Source organism: Theropithecus gelada, chromosome 15, assembly GCF_003255815.1.
Source record: "Theropithecus gelada isolate Dixy chromosome 15, Tgel_1.0, whole genome shotgun sequence".
NCBI lineage: Eukaryota > Metazoa > Chordata > Mammalia > Primates > Cercopithecidae > Theropithecus > Theropithecus gelada.
This window is the reverse complement of record NC_037683.1, coordinates 54,707,079-54,734,058: the sequence shown is the minus strand read 5'-3', so window position 1 is coordinate 54,734,058 and position 26,980 is coordinate 54,707,079. Positions and strand designations below refer to the sequence as shown.

The 26,980-nt window shown below is 40.5% G+C and overlaps 1 protein-coding gene across 3 annotated transcripts in view; it reads left to right on the top strand.

Moving 5' to 3' along the window:
- TEK (TEK receptor tyrosine kinase) overlaps positions 1-26,980 on the top strand; it is a 122,788-nt gene that overhangs the window by 61,674 nt on the left and 34,134 nt on the right. For 2 of the 3 annotated variants that reach the window (XM_025360571.1, XM_025360570.1), the window contains 6 exons: positions 6,442-6,573; positions 7,048-7,188; positions 16,242-16,393; positions 18,283-18,427; positions 23,659-23,820; positions 25,622-25,756. In XM_025360571.1, the coding sequence (XP_025216356.1) occupies positions 6,442-6,573; positions 7,048-7,188; positions 16,242-16,393; positions 18,283-18,427; positions 23,659-23,820; positions 25,622-25,756 (867 nt within the window). Of the gene's footprint in view, positions 1-6,441; positions 6,574-7,047; positions 7,189-13,042; positions 13,172-16,241; positions 16,394-18,282; positions 18,428-23,658; positions 23,821-25,621; positions 25,757-26,980 lie in introns of all 3 variants that reach the window. The other variant, XM_025360568.1, reaches the window with a different exon arrangement.

Below are 26,980 nucleotides of genomic sequence, written 5' to 3'. Positions count from 1 at the left end.
TTTTTTTTTTTTTTGAGACGGAGTCTCGCTCTGTCACCCAGGCTGGACTGCAGTGGCCGGATCTCAGCTCACTGCAAGCTCCGCCTCCCGGGTTCACGCCATTCTCTGGCCTCAGCCTCCCGAGTAGCTGGGACTACAGGCGCCCGCCACCTCGCCCGGCTAGTTTTTTGTATTTCTTAATAGAGACGGGGTTTCACCGTGTTAGCCAGGATGGTCTCGATCTCCTGACCTCGTGATCCGCCCGTCTCGGCCTCCCAAAGTGCTGGGATTACAGGCTTGAGCCACCGCGCCCGGCCATTAGTCTGTTCTTATGCTGCAAAGCAAATGAATAAGAGATAGCAATCATCAAAGGAATGACAGAGGAACCCAGGTATTTAGACCTGAAGACTTAAAATATTTAATATTACAAATATTTGACATAGCTGGGGAAAATTCAGGGCAAATCATTTCTAATTTCACATGCTCTTTATTAAGACATACCTGAGACTGGGTAATTTATTAAGGGAAGAGGTTTAATTGACTCACAGTTCAATATGGCTGGGGAGGCATCAGGAAACTTACAATCATGGCAAAAGAGGAAGCAAACACATCCTTCTTCACATGGTGGCAGGAGAGAGAAGAATGAGAGTGAAGGAGAGGGGGAAGCATCATATAAAACCATCATATCTCATGAGAACTCACTCACTATCATGGGAACAGCATGAGGGCAACTGCCCCCATGATTAAATTACCTCCTACTGGGTTCCTCCCACAACACATGGGGATTATGGGAACTACAATTCAAGATGAGATTTGAGTAGGGACACAGCCAAACCATACAAGAGGAGGACACTAAGGACTCTTAATATATTGATGGGAAAGCTGAAAAGTGGCCGGATATCGTGGCTCATGCCTGTAATCTCAGCACTTTGAGAGGCCCTTTGAGCTCAAGAGTTTGAGACCAGCCTGGGCAACATGGCAAAACCCCATCTCTACAAAAAATACAAAAATTAGCCAGGCATGGTGATGCATGCCTGTAGTTCCAGCTATTTGGCAGGTTGAGGTAGGAGGATAGTTCAAACTCGGGAGGTCGAGGCTGCAGTGGGCCAGGCTGGATGAAAGAGCAAGACCCTGTCTCAAAAAAAAAAAAAAAAAAAAAAACCAAAACACTATAAAGCAAGTTCCAGTAAAGATAAGCTTCAAGGAAGAGCTGAGGCTCAGTTGTGGTTGGTGTGGGTGGTAGGGGAGAGGGCTTTCTCTCAGAGATGCTGCTTTTACCATGACTCAGCTTCAGCAATGTTTCTTTCACTTCCAAACTTTGAATTTCCAGGAAGAATAATGAGATTGGCCTAACATATATTAGATGTCTATCAGCCTAGACCAGTGAGCTAAAGACAAGGGTGGATCCACGTACTACAAGTTACAGGCACTAGAAGCTCACATTTGTACAGCATAATCATCCATATAAAAAGGGGGATCACAATGAGGAAAGCAGTCTCACTGAAAAGTGTCTGCTCTAGGGGGATGAGTTGGACCTCTTGGATTAGACTAAAGTCTACTTAAACATTGCCTCCTGTAAACCCCACACTTCCTAGGTCATGTAACTCTTTTTTTTTTTTTTTTTTTGAGACAGAGTCTCGCTCTGTCGCCCAGGCTGGAGTGCAGTGGCACGGTATCGGCTCACTGCGAGCTCCGCCTCCCGGGTTCACGCCATTCTCCCGCCTCAGCCTCCTGAGTAGCTGGGACTACAGGCGCCCGCCACCACGCCCGGCTAATTTTTTTGTATTTTTAATAGAGACGGGGTTTCACCGTGGTCTCGATCTCCTGACCTCGTGATCCACCCACCTCGGCCTCCCAAAGTGCTGGGATTACAAGTGTGAGCCACCGCGCCCAGCCGGTCGTGTAACTCTTAAGTGTGATTTTTATTTTCAGTTTTGAAAAATGTAAGAGTTAGAACTAGTAAACACTTTTTTTCTCCATTATAACTATTGAAGTGGGGCATAAATATCACCATTACATTTTCCTGTAATTTTTACAGGAACTTGATGAATAGAAACAAAATGATTTGCCCTGAATTCTCCCCAGCTGTATCAGGTTTTCATAATATTAAATATTGAAGTCTTCAGGTCTAAATGCCTGGGCTTCTCTGTCATTCCTCTAATGATTGGCATCTCCAATTCATTTGCTTTGCATTATGTTCCCCCATTCGTTTACCAAAATATGTTGATCTTAAATCTGTGCCAAGAATTGTGTTGGTGTTGAGAATACAGGATCATAAGATAAATCCCTGTCCTTTGTGTCATTCCCAATCAGAGTAGGCACATGTATAATAATTACCTAAATAAATATTGAAAACTGACAGTAGAAGTATGAGAAGTGTGATTCATCTAGTTTATGCTCCATGCTTAGCCACCTCTGTGGACATAAAATATAGCAAGGTGTTTTATAGGCAGGACTATTTGGGCTTGAGTCGAGAGGCATCTTTCCATGTACCCAGGACCTGTTTCCTCCTAGATGACTACTGTGCTTGACTTCTATTAAATGTCAGAGCAGCCTTTTTGTAAGATGAATCTTTAAAACATATAATTTATGATGATAGCAAAACTGCAATATTCAGCTTCTAATAGCTTGCCTCACAGCTACCTTTACATGAAGTTTCTGTGGCCTTGGGAGAAGCAAGTGACATCCCCTTTTATTCCACTACTCAGGAGAGACTGAATGGCAAGGAAGCAATTTGCCTTTATTTCATTTCGATAGTTTCTCTGGGGTCTGATATAACACCATGTACTAGGTGTACTCAGAGGGTAAATGGGGTACGTCTTCTAGGAAGGTCAAACTGTCTATACATATTGATATATAGTTGTTTGAGAGAGGAAAATCAAAGCGTTTTTCCTAATCTCTGCTCTCACTGAACACAACACTTCTGACACCAATGCGTAGGGAGTTTTCCTTACACCCTATCCAATTCTCTAGCAGACATCAACTGGGTATCCTGCAGTTTGACTTAATTCTGACTCTACCTGGAAATAGCATCAGACCCTACTAGTTAAGTGTCCAGTCCTATAAAACTGCCCCTACTTTAGATGCCAGTTGCAGGCCCCAGGTTGTGACCTATGTCTCTGACTGACCGTATATCATAAACTGGAGGCGAGACTCCCCCTTGGGTTGGGTTAATTTGCTAGGAGGGCCCACAGAACTCAGGGAAACACATTTACCATCTTATTATAGAGAATATTACAAAGGATAAGACCAACAGCCAGGTGGAAGAGATGCACAGGGCAAGGCATGGGGGGGTGGTGCAGAGTGTCCGTGTGCTCTCTAGGTACCTTACCCTCCAGGAACCTCCATGTGTTCAGTGATCTGGAAGCTCTCTGAACCCTGCCCTTTTGGGTTTTTATGGCGGATTCATTAGGTAGGCATAATTGACTAAATCATTGGCCATTGATCAATTCAATATGCAGCCTTTAGCCCCTCCCTAGAGATTCGGGGGTGAGGCTGAATATCACAACTCTCTAATCATGCCTTGGTATTTCTGGTGACTAGCCCTCATCCGAAGCTATCTAGGGACCACCAGCCACCAGTCCTCTCATTAGCATACAAAAGGCACTCTTACCACTCCAGAGATTCCAGGGGTTTTAGGAACTCTGTGCCAGGAACCAGGGAAGAGACTACATATATATTATACGTGTGTGTGTGTGTGTGTGTGTGTGTGTGTATATGTATATATACACACATACATACATATATATGTGCGTATGTGTGTGTATGTATATATAAAATATAAGAGACTATATATGTAACATATATATTATTATATCACAATAACACAGTGGTAAAAGGCTTAAAGCTTTAAAAAAACTTTAATACTAAAACAAACCTATAAACTAGAGTATGAAATTCACCTGAGCTTTAAAGATAAAGCAAAAGATTTCTAACACATTTTGATATCCAAGCTGTCTCTTTTCAGTTTGCTAGGAGTATGTGTTCATTCTCCTTTGTGGTTAGGAGTATTTTAATGAAACCATTCGACAAGCACAGCTAATATCTAAAATCATTCTAAGAAAGTTTAAGTTGGATCACAATCATCCCATTTAAGAATATTTCTCCCCTGTATGAGTTCTTTGATGTTTATGAAGAAATGAGATAAAGTTGAAGGCATGTGTCCACTTCTCTTAACTGTAGGGTATCTGTATTAGTCAGTTTTCACACCGCTATAAAGAACTACCTAAGACTGGGTAATTTATGAAGAAAAGAGGTTTAATTGACTCAGTTCTGCATGGCTGGGGAGGCCTCAGAAAATTTACAGTCATGGCAGACGACAAAGGGGAAGCAAGCACCTTCTTCATAAGGCGGCAGGAGAGAGAGCGAGCATGTGCATGCAAAGTGGGGAAATGCCACACTTTAAAACCAGTAGCTCGGCAGGGCATGGTAGTTCATGCCTGTAATCCTAGCACTTTCGGAGGCTGAGGTGGGTGGATCACTTAGGTCAGGAGTTCAAAACCAGCCTGGCCAACATGGTGAAACCTGGTCTCTACTAAAAATACAAAAAAAATTAACTGGGCGTGGTGGTGGACATCTGTAATCCTAGCTACTTGGGAGGCTGAGACAAGAGAATAGCTTGAACCTGGGAGGTAGAGGTTGCAGTGAGCCGAGATCTTGCCACTGCACTCCAGCCTGGGCAACAGACCCAGACTCTCTTTCAAATAAAATAAAATAAAATAAAGTAAAATAAAATAAAATAAAATAAAACAAATAAAAAAAACCATTAGCTCTCATGAGAAGTCTCTCACAGGAGAACAGCATGGGGGAAATCACCCCCATGATCCAATCACCTCCCAATAGGTCCCTCCCTTAACATGTGGGGATTACAGTTGGAGATGAGATTTGGGTGGGGACACAGAGGCAAACCATATCAACATCTCTACAGGATGAATTGAAACTTAGAAACAGTCAGTGCTTAAAGATTTATTAAAAAATCACAATAGGATTTTCTTTTCTGTAGATTTGCTCTCTGGCAAGATTTTCGAAAGTAGCGTTTCTTAAAATACAAAATCACAAGGCCTTTGAAGAAAATAGATGCCTAATTGTATACTTGTTGCTTATCAACAAACTCTTTTCTTGACCTCTCCATCCCCAAGAAATCACCTCTATTATTCCCTAAAGCTTTATTCTTCCTTCCTTCCTGGGATGAGAAGTGACGCTGGGATAGGTCTGTAGGTAGGTACAGGGCTGGCTACAGTTTAATGTCACAGGAAGCTCATTGCCATCTACATTGCCTGCCACCATTGGTTTTCAACATGTGTAAATAACCTGCAGTCTGGCTCTCAAGAAATCACTAATTGCACAAAACCTCTTTCCCTTTATGTATTGAGGAATATAAATATTAGTTTTTAGACATTTTGTACCTTTATCTATTAAGTGGAAGACTGTAAGAAATTATGTGTGTTGGTAGTCTTCTTGATTACTGTAGAGAAAATACTGATAACCAGGAGTTCTTGCTAAAGAAATGATAAGGTTCCATCAGCTGTAGGCACAGGCCCAAGCTTACCACCATGAGACTAACAACAGGACAAAGACACTAGTTCCCTTCAGATGAGAAATGAAACTAAATTCCTGACCACAAAGGGTCATTCCAACCCCCTGGGTTTTCCTTATATTAGAAGCTATCCTAGGACCTAATTAACAATCAAAAATCATCAAGTGTTAGAAGTGGCCAGGAAATCTGAGTCTACAAGGATTTTACCATCCTTGGACTTTAGGTTTTGCCTATCTTGTTTCACTTCTTATATGGTTTTCCAGCTGAAAAATAGGTGGAGGCTACTAGTTCCTGCTACTCGTTCTCTTTGTAGCCTTATCCCTCCTCCACATACTCTAGGCCAGAGGTTCTCAAACTCTAGCATACATCAGAATCACCTGCAGGGACTGTTGAACACAGATTACTAGGCCACTTCTAGAATTTCTCATTCAGTAGGTCGTGGTTGGGTGGGGTCTGGGGTTTGCATTTCTAACAGATTCCCAGATGATGGGGATGCTACTGGTCAGAAACCACACTTTGAAAACCACAGCGCCAACCTGTAACCATACCTGCAGCTCCCTGGACATGGCCACGTTCTCTTCCCATGCCTTGTCTTTGCCTGGAACACACTCTCCAGCCTTATCTTCTTTGCTACTTAGTTGGTCCTGCAGATTCAGCTTGCACACCATATCCTCTGGGAAGCCTTCCTTTATGCCCTCTTCCATCCACCAGACAGAGTTAGGTACTCCTTGTCTTTGTTTCTATCACAATTTCTTGTTTACATGTCTGTCTCCCATATTAGACAATTAGCTTTTAGAGAGCAGAGCCTGTATTTTATCTTCATTCACCATTGTCCACTGAAATGACTGACACACAGTAAGTGCTCCGTAAGGATTTGTTGAGTGGATGTGCTGTACTCACCACAGCCTTGTTTTCCTTAACAAAAGGGTGTGAAGCTCAGAAGTGGGGACCTGAATGTAACCGTCTCTGTACTGTTTGTGTCAACAATGGTGTCTGCCATGAAGATACTGGGGAATGCATTTGCCCTCCCGGGTTTATGGGAAGGACATGTGAGAAGGGTAAGTCAAGAGACTTGATAAGTAAGCTGTGGATTTAAAAAGCCGTTGTTGCTGGATCTAGAATTTTAGATGTGGACACAGATGGGAATGGAAGCTAAATGGCCTCTGTTAGGTCAGATGGTACCTGTGTGTGAATTAGAAAAAGGTGCCTTTTCCTAAAGGCTCTTTATTGCCAACCACTGGAAAGTTATAATAAATATACAGATCTATGATGTTTACAATGCGAATGCTGCCCCCTAGGTTTGTGCAGTGCACAAACCTGCATGATTGTGAGTGATGTCCCTGATGTCCTCTCTGCGGGACAGTTTCACTATCAGTAAAATGGGCCATAAGGGTGTGTTCATCCTACTATGCCACAGCTGAGATTTGACTGTTTCCCATATTCACTAGACTAGGAGAAATGAATCCAAAGAATTATGTATTTCAAAGGGTTGCATATTTGACTCGGAACCATCTTTTCTTTTCCTCCCAAAGCTTGTGAACGGCACACATTTGGCAGAACTTGTAAAGAAAGGTGCAGTGGACAAGATGGATGCAAGTCTTACGTGTTCTGTCTCCCTGACCCCTATGGGTGTTCCTGTGCCACAGGCTGGATGGGTCTGCAGTGCAATGAAGGTATGGACCAATCACACCCTTGGACAGAAAATGTTCTAGCAGGTATACAAAGGAGATCTAGTTTGCTGGAAATCACAATATAGGATATACCTGGACTGCTTAGTTACCCACTATTGGATGACAGGATTTTGAATCATGGATGTTTACATCCAATGTTAATTATATTTTCACAATAAAAATCTGGACCACATAGAAAGAAAGTACTTCTCATAACTATCATCTGGGGATCTTACTAAAGCATGGATTCTGATTTGGTAGGCAGGGACTGCGGCCCGAGGTTCTGCACTTCGAACAGGCTCCCAAGTAGTTCCGATGCTATTGGTTTTCAGACCACGCTTTGAGTAGGAAGACTATAGAAGACTTGTTTTTTTTTTTTCAGAGAATCATAACATCACAGCTTTAGCCAGGCATGGCAGCACGTGCCTATTGTCCCAGTTATTCAGGAGGCTGAGGCAGGAGGATCCCTTGAGCCCAGGAGTTTGAAGCTGCAGTGAGCTATGATTGCACACCGCACTCCAGCCTGGGCAACAGAGTGAGACCTCGTCTTTAAAAAAAAAAAAAAAAAAAATCAAAATCAGAGCATTTAGGTCAGATCCACACAGGATTTGGGGCTCAAAAATTGAAGAAGTTAAAATCTTACCTGCTGTGGACCTTATGCAAGCAGTACTAACTTCACCTACTCAGAGTCCCTCTGCCCTTTCTAAAATAAGCTTTCCTGTTTGACCAGGCTCGGTGGAGTGCATCTGACATCTACTTTTCAGTATGCGTTTCACATCTACTGTCACACGGTAGCTCAACATGAACCTGCAGACAAATGTGACAGAACGTCCTTAATGTATATTAATATTGTGAATTAGCCAGAGCTCAAAGGCTTTTCAGTGTTTATCTCACAAAGTCAGCTTTTCCCGTATCCAGCACTCATGGTAGCTACACTGGGGTCCCAGCAACTTGATAACAATGCTCCAGGGCAGAGCAATTCAGTAGAAATATAAGCCATCCACATATAGAATTTAAAATTTTCTAGTGTCCACATTAAAAAAGTGAGAAGAAATAGGTGAAATAATTTTGATCTATTATTTAACCCAATATGTTAAAAATATTATCAGTTCAACATGTAATCAATAGAAAAAAGTATTAATAAGATATTTAACACTCCCTTTTTCATAGTAAGTCTTTGAAATTTCAATTTGGACTAGCCATATTTTAAGGGTTCCATAGCCACATGTGGCTAACTGTACTGGACAGCACAGCTCCAGGGGCTTGGAGGAGGAGGACAAAGAGGAGAGTTACACAAAAGTTAGCTTCAGCCACCTGCAATACCTCATTTGGTTCCCTCTCAATGCTATGTCTGCCTCCCTGGAACATGGAATGAGCCACAGCAGTGCAGGAATCCCATCTGGCTTCTGAAGTGTGCATCTTAAGGTAAAAGGTGACTCCAGGCAGGGAGATCCGTCTTTTTTTTAAAAAACAAAAAATAGAATCTTATGCAAACTACGAACACTTTGCTAGGACCCAGGAAAGGATGCATGCAGGCAGTCTCTAGAACATAAACTTCATCTGCTTCATAGTGAATGTGTCTCTGGGCCCAGGTTTATAAGAGTACATTTCATGAGCTCATTCCAGCCCATTCCTGGATCAAGAAATCAACAAGATTTTATGAATAGAACTGTTCTAATATTCTTCCAGACTCCTTTCAACAGTTACTATCCTGTTCAATCCATCCAAAAAGCAGTAGGAAAGCAAGGAGACATTTCTAACAGTAACTACTTAAGGACATGGTCTCCTTTAATAGTCCAGGATTTAGAATAGTCAACAATAGATTGTACATTGGCACGTTTTATGTATCGGAGCTGGTTTCTATCTGAGAAAATAAGCAATAATAAAAATTTTTGAAGCAGATAGTGGGGGCAATAAAGAGAACGGGAATTCCACTGTGCAAATACGTGATCATTCAAAGTCATTCAGAACCCTTTGCTAGGAAGAAAGTTACAATGTATTCTAGAAACTAAAAAAATCAAGGCTTCATGATATTTTAAGGTCTTCTGCCATCCCAAGAGAAACTTGATTTCAGTAGTCAGATTTCCTTTATGCTTATTAATAGTTCTCAACCTTTCTACCATCTGCTTTGAGTAAGAAGTTGTGATTAAGATTTTTTCCAGCTTTATCAAGGTCTAATTGCTAAATAAAAATGGTATGTAGTTAGGGTGCAAAATGTCATATTTTGATATATGTATACATTGTGAAATGATTAGCATTATTAAGCTAATTAACATATCCATCACCTCACACAGTTATCATCTGTGTGTGTGGGTGTGGTGACAGCATTTAAGATTGCTCAGCAAATTTCAAGTATACAATACAGTAATATTAAGTATAGCCACCACACTGTATATTAGAACTCCAGAACTAACTTACCCTGTGTAATTAAAAGTTTTTGCCCTTTGACCAGCATCTCCCAATTTCTTCCACCCTTCAGTCCCTGGGAACCACTATGCTACTCTGCTTCTATAAGTTTGACTTTTTTAGATTCCATGTATAGAAGAGATCTTACAGTATTGACCTTTCTATGCCTGGCTTATTTCACTTAGCACAGTGCCCTCCAGGTTCATCCATGTTGTTGCAAATGACAGGATTTCCTTCTTTTCAACGGCTGAATAATATGCCTTTATATATGTGTACACACCACGTTTTCTTTATCCATTCATCCATGGATGGACACTTGGTCAAGTCCATATTTTGGTTACTGTAAGTAATGCTGCAATGAACATGAGAATACAGATGTCTCTTTGAGATAGTGATTTCATTTCTCTTGGATATATACCAGATATGGGATTGCTGGATCACTCGGTAGTTCTATTTTGAGTGTTTTGAAGAACTTCCATATTGTTTTCCATAATGACTATGCCAATTTACATTCCCACCAACAGCATACAAGGGTTCCCTATTATCTACATCCTTGCCATGCTAGCAGGCGTGATGTGATATCTCATTGTGGTTTTGATTTTCATTTCTCTGATGATCAGTGAGGTTGGGTATTTTTCATATACCTGTTGGCCATTTGTATGTCTTCTTTTAAGAGATGTCGACTGGGCACGGTGGCTCACACCTGTAATCCCAGCACTTTGGGAGGCCAAGTCAGGTGGATCACCTGAGGTTGGGAGTTCGAGACCAGCCTGACCAACAATGAGAAACCCCGTCTCTACTAAAAATACAAAATTAGCCAGGCATGGTGGTGCATGCCTTTAATCCCAGCTACTTGGGAGGCTGAGGCAGGAGAATTGCTTGAACCTAGGGGTGGAGGTTGCAGTGAGCCGAGGTCATGCCATTGCACTCCAGCCTGGGCAACAAGAGTGAAACTCCATCTCAAAAAACAAAACAAACAAAAAAAGGTGATGTCTATTCAGGTCCTTTGTCCATTTTTTAATCAGGTTGTTTTCTTGCTATTAAGTTGTTTGAGTTCCTTGTATATTCTGGATATTAACCTCTTATCAGGTGTATACTTTGGAAATACAGTCTCTTGTTCCATACATTGTTTCTTCCCTCCGTTGATTGTTCCCTTTGCTGTGCAGAAGCTTGTTAGTTTGATGCAATCACATTTGTCTATTTGTGCTTTTGTTGTCTGTGCTTTTGAGGTCATATCCAAAAACATCATTGCCCAGATTAATATCAAGAAGCTTTTCCCCTCTGTTTTCTTCTAGTAGTTTTACAATTTCAGGTCTTATGTTGTGTCTTTAGTCCATTTTGTATTGAGTTTTGAATATAATGAGATGAGGTTCTAATTTTATTCTTCTGCTTGTGGTTATCTAGTTTTCCCAGGACCATTTATTGAAGAGATTATCCTTTCCCTGTTGTGTGTTCTTCATACTTTTGTTGAATCTGTTAACTGTAAATGTGTACATTTATTTCTGGGCTGTCAGTTCTGTTCCGTTGGTCTATATGTCTGTTTTTATGCCAGTCCCATACTGTTTTTATTGCTATAGCTTTGTAATATATTTTGAAATCAGGTAATGTGATGTCTCTAGCATTTTTCTTCTTGCTCAATATTGCTTTGGCTATTCTAGGCCGCCTGTGGTTCAATATAAATTTTAGAATTGTTTTTTCTATCTCTGTGAAAAATTCCATTGCAATTTTGATAGTGATTGTATTGAATTTGTAGAAAACTTTGTTGTGATTGATACTAAAAATAAAAGACTGCATTTTAGCTGGGTGAATAAAATACAAAACCAAAACAAATCATCAGTGCCCCAAAAGACAAGCTTTTGCATTAATTTTTGGTTAGAAGCCTTCTAGTAATGTTACAGTTGACCAAAATAAGGACACTCAGTTAACAGAATCCATTTGCCATGTACCAAATTCTAAGAATTGTCCTGGAAGGTTTAGTGAGCTCCAAGGGAAAATAATCCTTCTACCCTGTCCTCCCAGGAGCTTATTACAAGTACCAAAACATAATTTGAATGACTTAAATATTCTACTATAAAGAAACAGTCTTAAAAAACTAATATTTTAAATTATCTTGATTTTTAGTTTTTAACAGTTTAACTATGATGTACCTATGCATAGTTTACTTTATATTTATTCCGCTAAGGGCTTAACAAATTTTTGAATGTGTAAATTTCAACAAATTGGGATAATTTAAACCATTATTTCTTCAAATATTTTTTCTAACCCCTTCTCTCTAATCTTTCTTGGACCTCCAATTACATGTGTGTTAGATGTTTTGTGTTATGGGTCCCTAAGGATTAATAATCATTTTTTTCCAAGTTTTTCCCTACTTTTCTTCTTCAGATTGGCTATCTATTGATGTTGCTTCAAGTTTATTGACTCTTTCTTTTGTCATCTCCATTCTGTTGCTAAGTCCATACAGTGATTATTTGATTTCAAATATTGTGTTTTTCAGTTTTAGAATTCTTTTTGCTTTTTAAAAATACTTTCTATTTCCCTGCTGAAGTTTCTCATTGCTTCATTTGTTATGAACGTATCTTCTTTTACCTCACTGAGCATAGTTATTATAATTGTTTTAAAATTCTTGTCTGTTCCAACATCTGAGTCATCACAGTTGGTCTCTGTTGATTTTCTTTTCCCTTAAAAAATGGGCCTTACTTCTCCATTTCTTCTTGGGATTGTATCTTGAACATTGAAAATGTTACATTGTGGAGACTCTGGAATATGATTTATTCCTTTCAGGAATGTTGATATTGTTTTGTTTTAGCAGGCAATTAACTTGGTAGGATTCAAACCTCAAACTCACTGTTAGGAATCAGGTCAAACTCAGTTTAGCTCTTTTATCTTTAGCTGGGCTGCTTTGAGTCTGTATTGAGCATGCATGGATCAAGGATCAGCCAAAGACCTGGGACTTTTCTCTGACTCTCTGGGTTTTCCCTCTCTTTCCAGTGGCTGTGGTTTTTCTGACTCTGTCCTCTGATTCATCAGACCAGTAGACTGCAGGTTTTCTTTGGAATTTTAGCTTCCATACGTGGTGTCAACTGTACCTAACAATTAGGCTAAAAGCTGAAAATTGGGAAACACATCATTCCCATCTTCCAAATTTCAATTCCCCTCCAGAATCTTCTAGGTCTTTTTTCTTCCTATCCCACTCTTAAGTGCTTTCAGGAAGTTATTTTCTAAATGTAGTTGTATCTATAGGACAGTTGGCCTGATAGGAGCTCATTCAACTTTTTTGGAGGCAGAACTCCCCAGCTTTTTAAATTCCTGGTAATTCAGATAAATTATACCCTACCTTACACAAATCAACAAAGTTGATGACTTAGAGAGAAAAGTAAAACTGAGCACCTCCAGCCTTAGTTTCCTCTCTTCCCCTGGATTAATACTGGTTTTTTGATGTCTTTGTTTACAGCATGCCACCATGGTTTTTATGGGCCAGATTGTAAGCTTAGGTGCAGCTGCAGCAATGGGGAGACGTGTGATCGCTTCCAAGGATGTCTCTGCTCTCCAGGACGGCAGGGACTCCAGTGTGAGAGAGAAGGTAAAGCAAGGTAACACTGTAGTCAGGGCCATGTTCAGCATGTCTGAACTGAGCTTTGCTGGTATAATTCTTGTGCCGGCACCCTAAGATCCTCAAGCCTCTTTTGTTTGCATCCAGAAGTTGGGAATAATTTATCCTAAATTCTAAAGCACAGCATTTTAATTCTTCTCTACTGACCCTAATAGTAGGCTTTATTTCTCTTTGCACTAGGCATAAACCATGTGCTCTTTGTAGCAGCTTAAGTGATGACTGGCCAGCTGAGAGCTCTACCTCTTCTGCTTCCTTCTTTAGGACCAGCCTTTTCCCTGGACATGCGTAACAGAGAAAAAGCAATTTGGGATGGATTTAGACAGGGGATATTTTTAAAGCAATAAAAAGAATAAAACAAATAGAAAAGATTATGCTCAAAATGAAATTTTATGTAATTCGAGTTCGGAAATTACTTTCCAGCAGGAGTCAGCAAACTTTAACCCACAGACTAAATCCAGCCCACTGTCTTTTTTTAAACAACTTTATAGAGATACAATTTTTATATTATAATGTTCACATTTTAAAAATGTACAATTCAATGGTTTTTAGCATATTTACAGAGCTGTGCAATCATTGCAATAATCTAATTTTACAACACCTTCATCATACCAAAAGAAGCCTTGTACCCATTAGCAGAAACTTCCATTCTCCAGTCCTCCTAGTTTCTGACAACCGTTAATTTGCAATTGACCTTAAACAACATGGGGGCTAGGGGTACTGACCCTCCTCACAGTAGCTAATCTACATAGAACTTTTGACTCCCCAAAGACTTAACTACTAATAGCCTACTGTTGACGAGAAGCCTTACCGATAACATAGTCAATTAGCACATAGACTAGTATCTCTATATATTTTATGCCTTTATGACATACCTTTTCTTAATTTTTTGATATTTCTAGGCTACACAGTTTGTTTTTCAAATTATCCTAAATCTCCAAAAAATTTTCCAATATATTTATTGAAAAAAATCCATATGTCAGTGGATCCGTGCAGTTCAAGCCTGTATTATTCAAGGGTCAGCTGTATCTTCCATCTCTGTAGATGGCCTGTTCTTGACATTTTATATGCTATAAACAAGATCGTATAGTATGTCGTCATTTGTAACTAGCTTCATTTGCCACACCTTTTTTTGAGGTTTATCTATGTTGTAGCATATATCAGTACTTCATTCCTTTTTATTTCTCACCATCTGTTATTATAAAGAAAAAAATTTTGGATCACAGCCACATCTGTTCATTTATAGTATGTTGTCTGTGGCCGCTTTTGTACTACAACAGCAGAAAACATGGCTTGCAAAGCTGACTATATTTGCTCTCTTTACAGAAAATGTTTGCTATCCACTGCCCTAGAATATACTTTTTAAAATTAAAAGAAGCAGACATATGTATCTTCAAACTTAAATAATAAATATATATTGCTTTTTCAATCAGGTAAATATAAATGCTTTTGAAATAAACATATATCCAGTGAAATCTACACTCATGATAATACAGCTACGGTCTTTTTTTCTGTTACTTTTGGAAATCAGAACAAGTATTGGGAGTTGGGGGTGGGATGCCAGCAAGTGTTTTCTCAAAGTCCTTAAACTTTATATTTTTTCTTCTTTTGCCAACCCTGGACTTTACTACAGGGCAGGAATCAGGGAGTGGTTAGAAAGGGAAGGAAATGCCATGGGGCTACTAGGGGATTATACTGAACGTGGGCAACTAACAAGTTTAAGGATTTGAATTTTGTACTTTGTTCCTTCCTGTCTGTTCCCTTCTGCTGATGCTGCAAAAGGAGTGCATTCTGATGAGAGAATCTAAGACAAGTTAACCAGGGTGTCACTAGGGCTTTCAGAGAGTAGCTCCCTTCCCAGATTCCACGTTAGCCCAGCACATCCACCTTCACCTCCACCCAACTTTGGAAAATACAAGGGGACGATGAAGGAAAGAAATGCTTTAAAAGTGTCAAAACATGTTTTTCAATTCCTATTCAAATAGCTACTTAGGCTGAAAAATTTGGCACATTTTCCATAATCTTTCCAAGTTTACAGATATATCAAGGAATAACCTTGTATGGATTGACCTCTTTCCCTTCTCCTCCACACCTTTACCCATTTCATTCTAGGCCTGAGAAGCAGGATATCAGTATAAAATATCATTATTGACCCCACCTCTTCCCACCACAGACAAGGAACAGTCTGTAGTTACTGCTGCTCTGAGGGCACCTCTATCGCCTACATTGCTTACTGAGTATTGGACAATTTTCAAACATGTCTCACATTCAATTACAAATAGTCCACAGTTCCCTAAGACCCTATGGTTCAGAATAAAATTGGTGTATTTCAGGGTTATTCATTCTTTACTATGTAGATATTAGGCAAGAAATCCTGACACCATTACCTTTATTGACACCACAGACATTTTTCCTTCTTTCAATATTGGCAGCAACATTTTCGATTTGGCTGTTGAGGAGATACTGATTTGGGGAAGTTAGATTCCACTTCTTTGATGTACTTCTTTGGTGAGCAACTTTATTTACCTTTTCCTCTTATTTATCTGCTATTTGCAGACTTCCCAATGAATGAGACCCTCTCACATACCTAAACTGAGGACAATGCTGTTGATCAGCAATACCATGGGGTTAACTGATGAGTGGAAGAAGAACTAGTTTTTTTGTTGTATTTTTGTAATCATTCAGTAAAATGAAAGAGGGGGACTGAACAGCAAAGTCTAGGGGAGATATGGCCATGATAATTTTAATGTTGAGACTGTTCCTCCCTGCTTCATGAAAGGAGCATAGCCTTGTGGTGAAGAGTGTGGACTCTGGATTTATAAAGAGAGTCTGAATCTGGGCTGTGAGCCTCTGTCTCCTCATCCATAAAATGGGAGATCACAATAGCATTCACATCACAGGTGTCTTATGTGATGATAAAACAATAAAATATTTGCAAAATTCTTGCCCAGTGCATGACTTACTAAAGTAGCTATTTTTATTATTACTACTGTTGCTGGCTCTGTTAAATATTAGATTTCACAGTGCTGTTTTCTTCCTTCAGGCATACCAAGGATGACCCCAAAGATAGTGGATTTGCCAGATCATATAGAAGTAAACAGTGGTAAATTTAATCCCATTTGCAAAGCTTCTGGCTGGCCGCTACCTACTAATGAAGAAATGACCCTGGTGAAGCCGGATGGGACAGTGCTCCATGTAAGAGCCATTCTTAATCTGCCCTCCTTAAACCATGAGATGCTTTCAGTGTAGTAATCACCCCGCTAAATGACAGATACCATTCAGTGCTTTTATCCTCCTAGGCTAGTATGTTGTTGGCTTTGATAAAATGCCCTATTCCTGGAGAGGCAGAACTGACTCACTGCAGCCTCATCTGTAGCCTCACTGATTTCCTCTGTTGGCCAGTACTGCAGTGCAAGTTTGGGAATATGCCCCCCGTGGAACTGACAGAGCTCAGTGCCAAGGATGGCACACATTCTGCAGAATTGTCCAGCTGGTATGGGGAGAAGTACGTGTCAGTCTGTGGAAAGCTTTGCTCTCACAGTGTCCCCATATCTCTAACTACTCATATCCGGAAGAGTAAGGTGGTGTTGCAGCCCATGAATCAGCAGATTTACTTGCTACCAGGTGCAACCAGGACATGGAGTTTTGATGACCGATGTACTCCTATTATGCTCTTTGGAGCAGCAATTAGGGGAGCATAGAAGAGGAGAGTTCCCCAGTTCTGAAACTACAATCCACAGGATCCCTTAGGTCTGAATGCATTCCTTGGGTTTCTCCCCACCTCTTCCCTTTGCCCTCATTGCTGATGCTCACCAATGGTTAGGTAATATCACAGCAGTTCTTTTTTGTTTAAAAGGATCGAGTTACTTTTCGAACATGCTTTTCGTCTCTCTCCCAACTATACCAAATGCAGCAGAGACGGGAGCCCCCCCAAATTTCTCTTATGTTGAAAGTGATCTTTAGGATATTGATGTATTTTTTTTTTATTTAAAAATTTAGAAATACCTATTATCCTATTTTTCTATCAAAGATGACCCAAATCAGCTTGACCAGAGGCAGTATGAGTGACCTTCTGAGGGAAGAATATGTAGAATGTACCATTACCAGGGTCCACGTTTCAAATGTCCCTGATTCCACTCAAACAACCCATCAGGTAGAAGAAGCCAATTGATGGCTTCCAAAATCTTGTTGGCTTTTTCATGAGTTAATGAAAGTAATGGCTACTATGTAGTAAAGTTGACCATAACTATATGTAACTTCTTACTTAACATTGCCGAGTCTCTCTCTTTTTTTTTTTCTCAGAAGTGGGAACTGGCTGGGTGAAGTTAAGTAACTAAGGAGTTGGTCAAAAATGGCAAAGAAGCCAGATATGGTGACTCATGCCTGTAATCCTAGTGTTTTGGGAGCCTGAGGTGGGAGGAGCACTTTAGGCCAGGAATTTGAGACCAGCCTGGGCAACATAGCAAGACCCCATCTCTTAAAAAATAAAAAATAATTAGCTGGACATGGCATTTACCTGTAGTCCCAGCTACTTGGGTGAGGTGGGGGGATCACTTAAGGCCAGGAGTTTGAGGCTGCAGTGAGCTATGATCACTCAACTGCACTCCAGCCTGAGCCACAGAACAAGACTGTGTTATCTCGTAAAAAAAAAAATGGCAGAGGTCCATCTGTCTTCAGAACCCTGGATTTTTCCAGTACTCCACACTTAATAGCCTCTCAAACACTTAGGAAGTCACTTTATCCTCCCACACAGCCATCTCTGTATTAGATAGGAAAGGAACAAATCTTACAAGGAGTAGTTTAAAAGAAATCATGCTTCAGGCGTCTTGCTTGTAAGTGTTTACCCCACACTCCCAAACACACAAATACAACAGCAGGATCTGACAGGGCATCAATCCAAAATAAACTTTCAGGGCTACTACAATAGCTTTGGAAATAAGCCAATGATTATATTAGCATTACATTTAGCTTCTTGATCTCTCCTAGGAAACTTCTTATTAAACAATGAGATGGGGTCAGTGTTATGGACCTTTGTGTTTATGCCTCCCTAGAAGTTTTTATTTTTTTGTATTTGACCTTTCCAGCCAAAAGACTTTAACCATACGGATCATTTCTCAGTAGCCATATTCACCATCCACCGGATCCTCCCCCCTGACTCAGGAGTTTGGGTCTGCAGTGCGAACACAGTGGCTGGGATGGTGGAAAAGCCCTTCAACATTTCTGTTAAAGGTAAGTTCATTTTCCAGAAAAAGGGATTGTATCCTTGAGGCACTATGTTTTTGTATTGCTGGGAAAAGATGCTGCTTCTAGACGGAAATGTATGCGACCACTAAAATACCTTGGAGGTAATTTCCAGGATACTAAGCCTTTAAAACATTATATGCATGAAACCAGAGTGAAGAGATTAAGAGTATGCACTGTGGAGTCCCACAGCCCCGGGTTTGATGTTGTCTCAAACAGCTCATAATCTTGTGGGTGGCCTTGACCAAATAAACTTACCTTTTTGAGTCTCTCTCTATTTGTAAATGAAGCATAATTTAGGTACCTCTTAGGGTTATTGTGAAGCCTTGTTAAACACATAAAATACTTGGAATTGTGTCTGGCACAACATTATCTGGTAGTGATTATATTTCACAAGAAGGTTAGCATTGTCGTTTTGACTTCCTTTTCATTATTGTAGAGAATTGTTTGGAGAATCCCTATTTTGAGGATTACTCACTTAATAAGAAGCCCAGCCTATGCTATATAATTAACATGAATATCTTTTCACATTCAGGGCTGTGGGCATTTTTCCTGCTATAAATTAGTATTTCAAAATTCAAATTAATGTGAGTGTTTGTATGTAGATTTGTGGCTTGAGTGGAAGAACTAAAATGGAGGTAAGTCCACGTTAACTTGGCTGGTGTACATAGCTACAGCAAGGAATTTTAAATCCGCAGGAACACCTAACAGCTCTCTGGCATATATTCTAGGAAAGGCACTAGGCTAAGATTACTTGTAATTTCTTATACATTGTAAATGCTCTGTAAATAGTTGCTATCCTGTATTGTTTAGAGAATAATGACAAGAAAAAGTCTACATGTTCAGACACAATTTTTTTTCTGAATATTTTTGATCCACGGTTGGCTGATCCACAGATGTGAACCCACAGATACAAAGGGTCAATTTATACAGTAGCAGAGATTGTAAGCACACATCTTAGTATTAAACCTGGATCTCCTGACTCCAAACCCAGCACTGTCTCTTCTGGCCCATTTTGCTTTCTGAGTCTCTTGTGTAACAGAGGGGGAGACCGTGAGGTGACCAAAGTTGATTTGTATTTGGCCCCCTTTCATTACTTCACTAGTAATCACTTGGGAGATCCCAGAGGTAACTTCCATAAATGAAATGCTGTAAATACTCAGAACATAATCTATGTTTTAAAGGCCAGTAACAACAGTAGCATAAATGCAACCCTCATAGATTTGGATTCTGTGCCCTGAGAATCCATATGAACCATCTCAGAATCCTTCTTCTTATTAGTACTTTTGGTTATAGGAAAAAGCCCAAATCTGTTTTATTTGGTAGAACATTCACATGATCAAAATCATTTCTTGCATCTTGCATGTTCTTGGAAGAAAGGAAATGATATGCAGACAAGAAAAATTACCCTACTTTTAAACTTCTGGGAATGTTTGCTACCCATGGACATACATCCAAAACAAACCATGTGGTGAATACACAGAAGAGTCACTGGGTCTAGTTTTTAGTTTGTAGTGAAAGACACAGCACACAACATCAATGTGTAGAAGCGTCTCCAGTCCTAAGTCACTGCTGTCTCTTTGCTGTCACATTGACTGGCAGCCGTAAAATGTAAATAGCCATTAGGGAATGTAATCAATTTAATCAGCATCTTTTATTATAGTATTTAAAAAAACAGATACTAGGCTTTAACACCAGTGTACAGATTGGTACAATTACTTTGGAAAACTGGCAACATGTACTAAACCTAAACATTTACTTACCCTATGAACCAGCAATTCCACTCCTAGGTATATGCTCAAAAGAATGGCTGTATTATGTTCAAAAAAGACATCTTCAAGAATGTTCAGAGCAGTTGTATTCATAGTAGCCCCAAACTGAAATTAACTCAAATGTCCATCAACATTAGAAAGGATACACTAATCACAAATTGTAGTATATTCGTATGTATTAGTTTGCTAGGGCTGCTGTAACAAAGTACTACAGGCTGGGTGGCTTAAGCAACAGGAATTTATTTTCTCATGATTCTGGAGACTAAAGGTCCAAGATCAAGGCATCAACAGAGTTTATTTCTTCTGCGGCTTCTCTCCTTGGCTTGTAGATGGCCATTGTCTCCCTATATCTTCACAAGGAGATTAAATTAGGACACAGGGACAGGGTCTTCCCTTTCTACCTGTGTCCTAATTTAATCTTCTTATAAGGACACCAGTCATATTGGTATATGGCACACCCTAATAAACTTATTTTAAACTAATTACTTCTTTAAAGGCCTTATCTCCAGATACGGTTACATCCTGAGGTACCAGGGGTTAAAACTTTAACGTGTGATTTGGGAGGAAAACAATTTAGCCCATAAAATCATGCAGAGGAATATTAAAGAGTAATAAAAAAGAATTAATTTCTGCAACAGTATGGATGAATCTTTCCAACCTGATTACCAGTGAAAGAAAGTATATGCTTTATGATTCCATTTATATAAAGCTAAAGAACAGGCAATACTAATCTTCAGTCACAGAAGTCAGAATAGTAGCTACCTCTGGGTAGAGGATATTGACTGGAAAAGGGCACACAGGTGCCTTCTGGAGGGCTGGGAATATTCTCTATCTTAATCTGAGTGGTGGTTACATGGGTGTACACATAGGTAACGTCCCTTGAGATAAATACACTTAAGATATTTGCACTTTACAATATGTATGTTCCATCTCAGTAAAAATGATTAAAAGGCAAAAAAATAAAATGATATATTACTAAGAGGAAGCCTTTGTAGTGATTTTTAAGCCCTTGTAAAAGTACTACAGACTGGCATTCATGGCTGTAATAAAATGTGCATCTGCTGGTTTAAAGAAAGGGGTGGCCTTATGTTATCATACAAGGAAAGCATTACTTGAACCAATGTACTCACAGCACTGCCCTCCTTTCCAGCCTAAGTGAAATGCGTACTCAGACTTATCTAACTTAATGCTGGCGCGTTCTGCCTCCAGTTAGGGGATACTGCTTCTTACTGGCTTTATTATCCTGACCTTGGACAACTTCCTAAGTCGTCACTTAGTCAACAGAATTTACTTTAGGCCTATTATGTTTCAGCCCCTGTTCTAGGCACTGGGAATAGAGCGGTGAATAATACAAGGGGAAAAAAAACTCATCGTGGAGCTTACATTCCCACAGGGAGATAAACAGTGAGCAAATAAATAAGTAAAATGTACAGTTCACTAAAATGCTGAGTGTCTTGGAGACAAAGCAGAAATGGGGGTAGAGAATGCTGGGGCAGGGCTGGAGTGGTGACTGTAATTTTAAATAGGGTAGTCAAGGCTTCCTCAGAAGATATTTGAGCAAAGACTTGAAGGTCATTTCTAAGGAAGGTGAGTCAAAGCATTGAGACAGAAAGAAAAAGAAAAATTACTGAACGTTGCAATGTCCTCTGAAATCCGAAAGGTTCTGCACTGTATAATTACACTCTTGGGGAGGCAAAACAAAACCAGTTATGCATTTCTAAGAAGGCTGGGCCAAGGGAACTACAGAGCTCACTGGAAATTCAGTTGACAAACAATAACTCAGCACCTAGTTGGTGCTGGTGAACCAACTACACGGTCTTTGCCCTAATGGAATTTAGAGTGTGGTGTGATATTTCATAACCTTTTTATTATCATCCCACTAAGCCCTTTTAGAAATTTTATTCCAGAACTCTCCCTCATCACCATAAAATTTTATTATCACATATGTACTTTATATCTCTTTATGTACTATGTATGGCTCTTTGGCAGGCTTCAACCCATCGTAGTATCTAAAATTTTTGCATCCTCCAAGAACCAATTTTCATTGTTTTGGGGGCGCTGTCATCCCCATTGAGAATACGTGCTCTTTGGCTGGGCACGGTGGCTCAAGCCTGTAATCCCAGCACTTTGGGAGGCCGAGACAGGCGGATCACGAGGTCAGGAGATTGAGACCATCCTGGCTAACACGGTGAAACCCCGTCTCTACTAAAAAATACAAAAAACTAGCCGGGTGAGGTGGCGGGCGCCTGTAGTCCCAGCTACTCAGGAGGCTGAGGCAGGAGAATGGCCTAAACCCAGGGGGCAGAGCTTGCAGTGAGCTGAGATCCGGCCACTGCACTCCAGCCTGGGTGGCAGAGCGAGACTCCGTCTCAAAAAAAAAAAAAAAAAAAAAAGAGAATACGTGGTCTTTGAGACGGGGAGATTGTTGTAGATTATCTGAGTGGACCCACTCCAATCCCTTGAGTCATTAAAAGTAGAGAAACTTTCCTGACAATAGTCAGAGACGTGGTGGTCAAAGAAGGATCAGAGAGGCCTGATGTTGTTGACTTTGAAGGCGTAGGAAGGAGCCTTGAGCCAGGGAATGCAGGCAGTCTCTAGAAGCTAGAAAGAACAAGGAAACAGATTATCTTCTAAGCCTCCAGAAAGGAACACAACCTTCCTAACGCCTTAATTTTAGCACAGCGAGACCCATGTCTGACTTCTGACTTCTAGAACTATAATAAATTTGTGTTGTTTGGCTGAAAGAGATATATACCTCTCTCTCTCTCTCTATATATATATATATATAGAGAGAGAGAGAGAGAATATGAATGATGATCTAGAAGACCAATATCAAATAATCAAATAATCATACTACAAAGAGTAATAAACTCTAAAAATCGCCATGAAGGAAAAGTAGAGGTTCTGTGGAAGCATACAATACCTTAATTCAGGTTCTATGATAGCCGCCTGTGAAATATGCACATCAGAGCTAAGAATTAACTGGGAGAATAATGGGAGGTAAAGCATTCCTTGCAGGAGAGTAGCATCCACAAAGAATCTAAGGAAAGGAGGTTCATGCTTTGTTAGTTGGATGAAGGGAAAGGTCAGTGGGATTGGAGGTTACTAGGTGAGGGGAAGAGGAGGCTGGAGAGTGGGCAGGGGCTCAATCGCTCAAGGCCTGGCTAGTCATGGTATGAATTTTTGGTTTTATCCTACATGTGATAAGAATCCATTGAAGGGTCTTGAGTAAAGGGGCACATTTATTTTAAGGAAGCACTTTGAGGATAATGGGTTGGGGAAGCAAAAGCAAAGCAGAGAGCTTAGAGAGCAGGTGATCTCCCTGAGTCTGGGCAGAAAACTTTAAGAGGACTTTGTCGGACATGTAAAACACATCTTTTACCTCCACCTAAGAACAATCAAACCTCAAAGCCGAAGGACTAATTTGTCTTCTGAAATTGTATTTAGTTCTTCCAAAGCCCCTGAATGCCCCAAACGTGATTGACACTGGACATAACTTTGCTGTCATCAACATCAGCTCTGAGCCTTACTTTGGGGATGGACCAATCAAATCCAAGAAGCTTCTATACAAACCAGTTAATCACTATGAGGCTTGGCGACATATTCAAGGTAAGCTTTGGACAGGATAGATGCCAGCTGGGGATGTGGCACCAGGAGAAATATTTTTCTCCAAATCTAGAAATTCTCTTCTCCCTGCCTCAATCCTCTACCCCAAGGTGGTGGCTGTTGTAGAGGATTCCATTTCAGAGTATTCAAGAGAGAGTGCAGGGGGCCTCTGAGCTCTGGGGCTAACTTTCTGGAAGTCACTGTGTGCCCTGGAACACAGAACCAGCTCACACCATGAGTTATATCTATATCAATATTTCTTTCTGGATCTCCAGTCCTGTTTTTAGTTATTCTGTCTTGCCTGGTCATCGTGAAAGACACTTGTTTACACCATGCATATGGTAGCAGGAAAGTCCAGAGCCTGCTATGAAGGGCAGAGAGGCTTAATCTGCCTAAATCCTGGGGGTGATTGTTGCTGCTGTATTGAGTTGCTTATTCCTTTTCTCATTTCATGTCTTGCCCTGTCCTGCAGACTCTTAACACAGAGAAATTTTTAAAGGAATTTGAACCTGCAAAGTTTGGGCTGTGGCAGACTGGAACGGGCTGCGGGGAGGACAAGGACAGGCAAAGAGAGCTACAGGCCCCTCCCCTAACTTCCTGAAAGAAAAAAATAATTGAACCAAATGTGACAAAATGCCAAAAGTTCATGAAAACAGTTGAATTTATTTTGAAACACAAATTACATTTGTTGCATGATAATGTAAAATCACAATTTTAAAAAGCAAAGGCAGCATTATCAGTGACCATGCTGCTTCCATTGGACCATCCTATGAAAAGACCTGCCACTATCATGCTTGTAGGCAGCATGTCCTCCTCCACCCATACCTTTGTCTTACTATGCCTATGATTTCCTTAAAATGACCCTCTATTCACTATATGGAGGTAATTAAGGAAACTCCAGGAAAAAAAAGAGAAGAGGAGGAGGGTTTTGGGCTGAATAACACTAGCTGACCCGGGTAGACCGGATAAAATGGTATTATTACTGAGTCCTTCATGTACTATTGTAGATTCTATCAAAATTCAGAATTCCAGGGATGTCAGGCTGATTGGCTGAATTGCTGTTTCCAACATTAGTGGCTACGTCTTTTGCTGTCATATGGTGGTAATAATGCATCACCTTTTTCTACAAGTGGACATTGACAAAGTGGTCTTCTAAGAACTGTTAAACACATCCCAGTTTTTTTCTTACCAAGTAGGAATTTATCATATGGTAAGGCAGAAATTTATCTTTGCAATATCCATTGAGAAACAGAGGCTGACTAAAGCAAATAGGTAAGGAGAAAAGAGGCAGATACCATTTGTTTATGGGTACTATTGTCAAGGACTTCAGAATGCTCCATTGTGATAGTATGACCATTACAAATCAGTTATCTGGTCATTTTGAGCAAACCTCCTGAGCATCTTTTTCTCGATAGCTTGATTGCAATCAGTGAACATACTTGAAAACAGTAGCAATTAAATTATTTTATTCTAATTGAGTATTCCCCAAATCTGGTATTCCATATAGTAGAAGATTTGTGAGGTTTTATTCTACAAATGAAAAGACAAAAGCACCAGGGCAGAAATGTGTAAGTGGCACAGAAATACACACTTGAATGTGTACATTGTAACCTGGAAACATTTCAAAAGCCTAATTTTCCTCATATTAGGAAGGATGAGGCCTTGAAGATGGAATTGCCTCTCTGCTTCACTAAGACATAGTTTTGAAAACCTAAAATTAGCTCCCATCACAATAACAACAACCCCGGCTTAAGGAATGTAAGAGAATGCCAACTTAAGTTTACTGGACTTTTTCTCTTCTCAGTGACAAATGAGATTGTTACACTCAACCATTTGGAACCTCGAACAGAATATGAACTCTGCGTGCAACTGGTCCGTCGTGGAGAGGGTGGGGAAGGGCATCCTGGACCTGTGAGACGCTTCACAACAGCTTCTATCGGTCAGTGGAAGCCAGCACACATTTATTCATGAGCTGGGTGGGAGGGAGAGGAAGGGGAAAGAGGAAGGAAGACCAGGAAGGGTGGTGGTGGGTGAGTGGGTGGGTGGGGATGGAGGTGGCAGGAGTTTGCTTTTGAATGGGTGGGAAAGTGACAGGAAGGCTAGCAACTTCAAGCCAAACTGTTCCTTTATTTGGGTTGGACTCCTGGTCTGTCTCCCTGGGGGAGGAGGTCTGCCGCACTCTGTAGGGACAGAGAAGGAAGCAGATGAGCCTTCAGGAAGGCAGGGCCTCCCCTAGGAGTTGGGATTTACACAGCAGCAACTGTGCTGAGCTTCAGCTCCTGCATTTTATCACTGGCTTCCTGTTTCCATCTTAAGGGCCCAGGCCAGGCTCTTGCCACAGGCATATTTCAGAAGTCCCAGTTTATTTATTTTCAAAAATAATTTCTAATTTTTCAAAGTAATTCATGTGCAGAGTCACGACATCAAATAGAATAAGAAGCTTTTATCTGAAGAACATTCCCCTGCTCCACCCTCCACCTCCCACTCCTGCTTCCTATAGGTAGCCACTTTCATCTCCTTAAGCTGTTTCTTATCATATTTACCTCCCTTTTGTAAATCAGTGGTTCTCAAACATAAGTGTCCATCAGAATCACTCAGAGAGTTTGTTAAAAGATATTTCTGGGCTGGGCACGGTGGCTCACACCTGTAATCCCAGCACTTTGGGAGGCCGAGGTGGACGGATCACAAGGTCAGGAGATCGATACCACGGTAAAACCCCGTCTCTACTAAAAATACAAAAAATTAGCCAGGCACGGTGGCGGGCGCCTGTAGTCCCAGCTAGCTACTTGGGAGGCTGAGGCAGGAGAATGGCAGGAACCTGGGAGGCGGAGCTTGCAGTGAGCTGAGATCGCACCACTGCACTCCAGCCAGGGGGACAGAGCAAGACTCCGTCTCAAAAAAAAAAAAAAAAAAAAAAAAGGTTTTTCTGGGCCTCATCCCCAGTTTCTGATTCAATGGTTTCGAGGTGAGGATGAACCCCGGCCTCAATAATTTTGCATTTCTAGTAGGTTCAATAATTTTGCATTTCTAGTAGGTTCCCAAGTGATGCTTGATGCTGCTGGTCCTGGGTCCACATGTTCTAGATAACGTGTAAAATTATTTCTTGATTTATCAGTGGTGTTTTGTATTGATTGGCCTTCTATTGCGTTAACTTTGTGAAGCC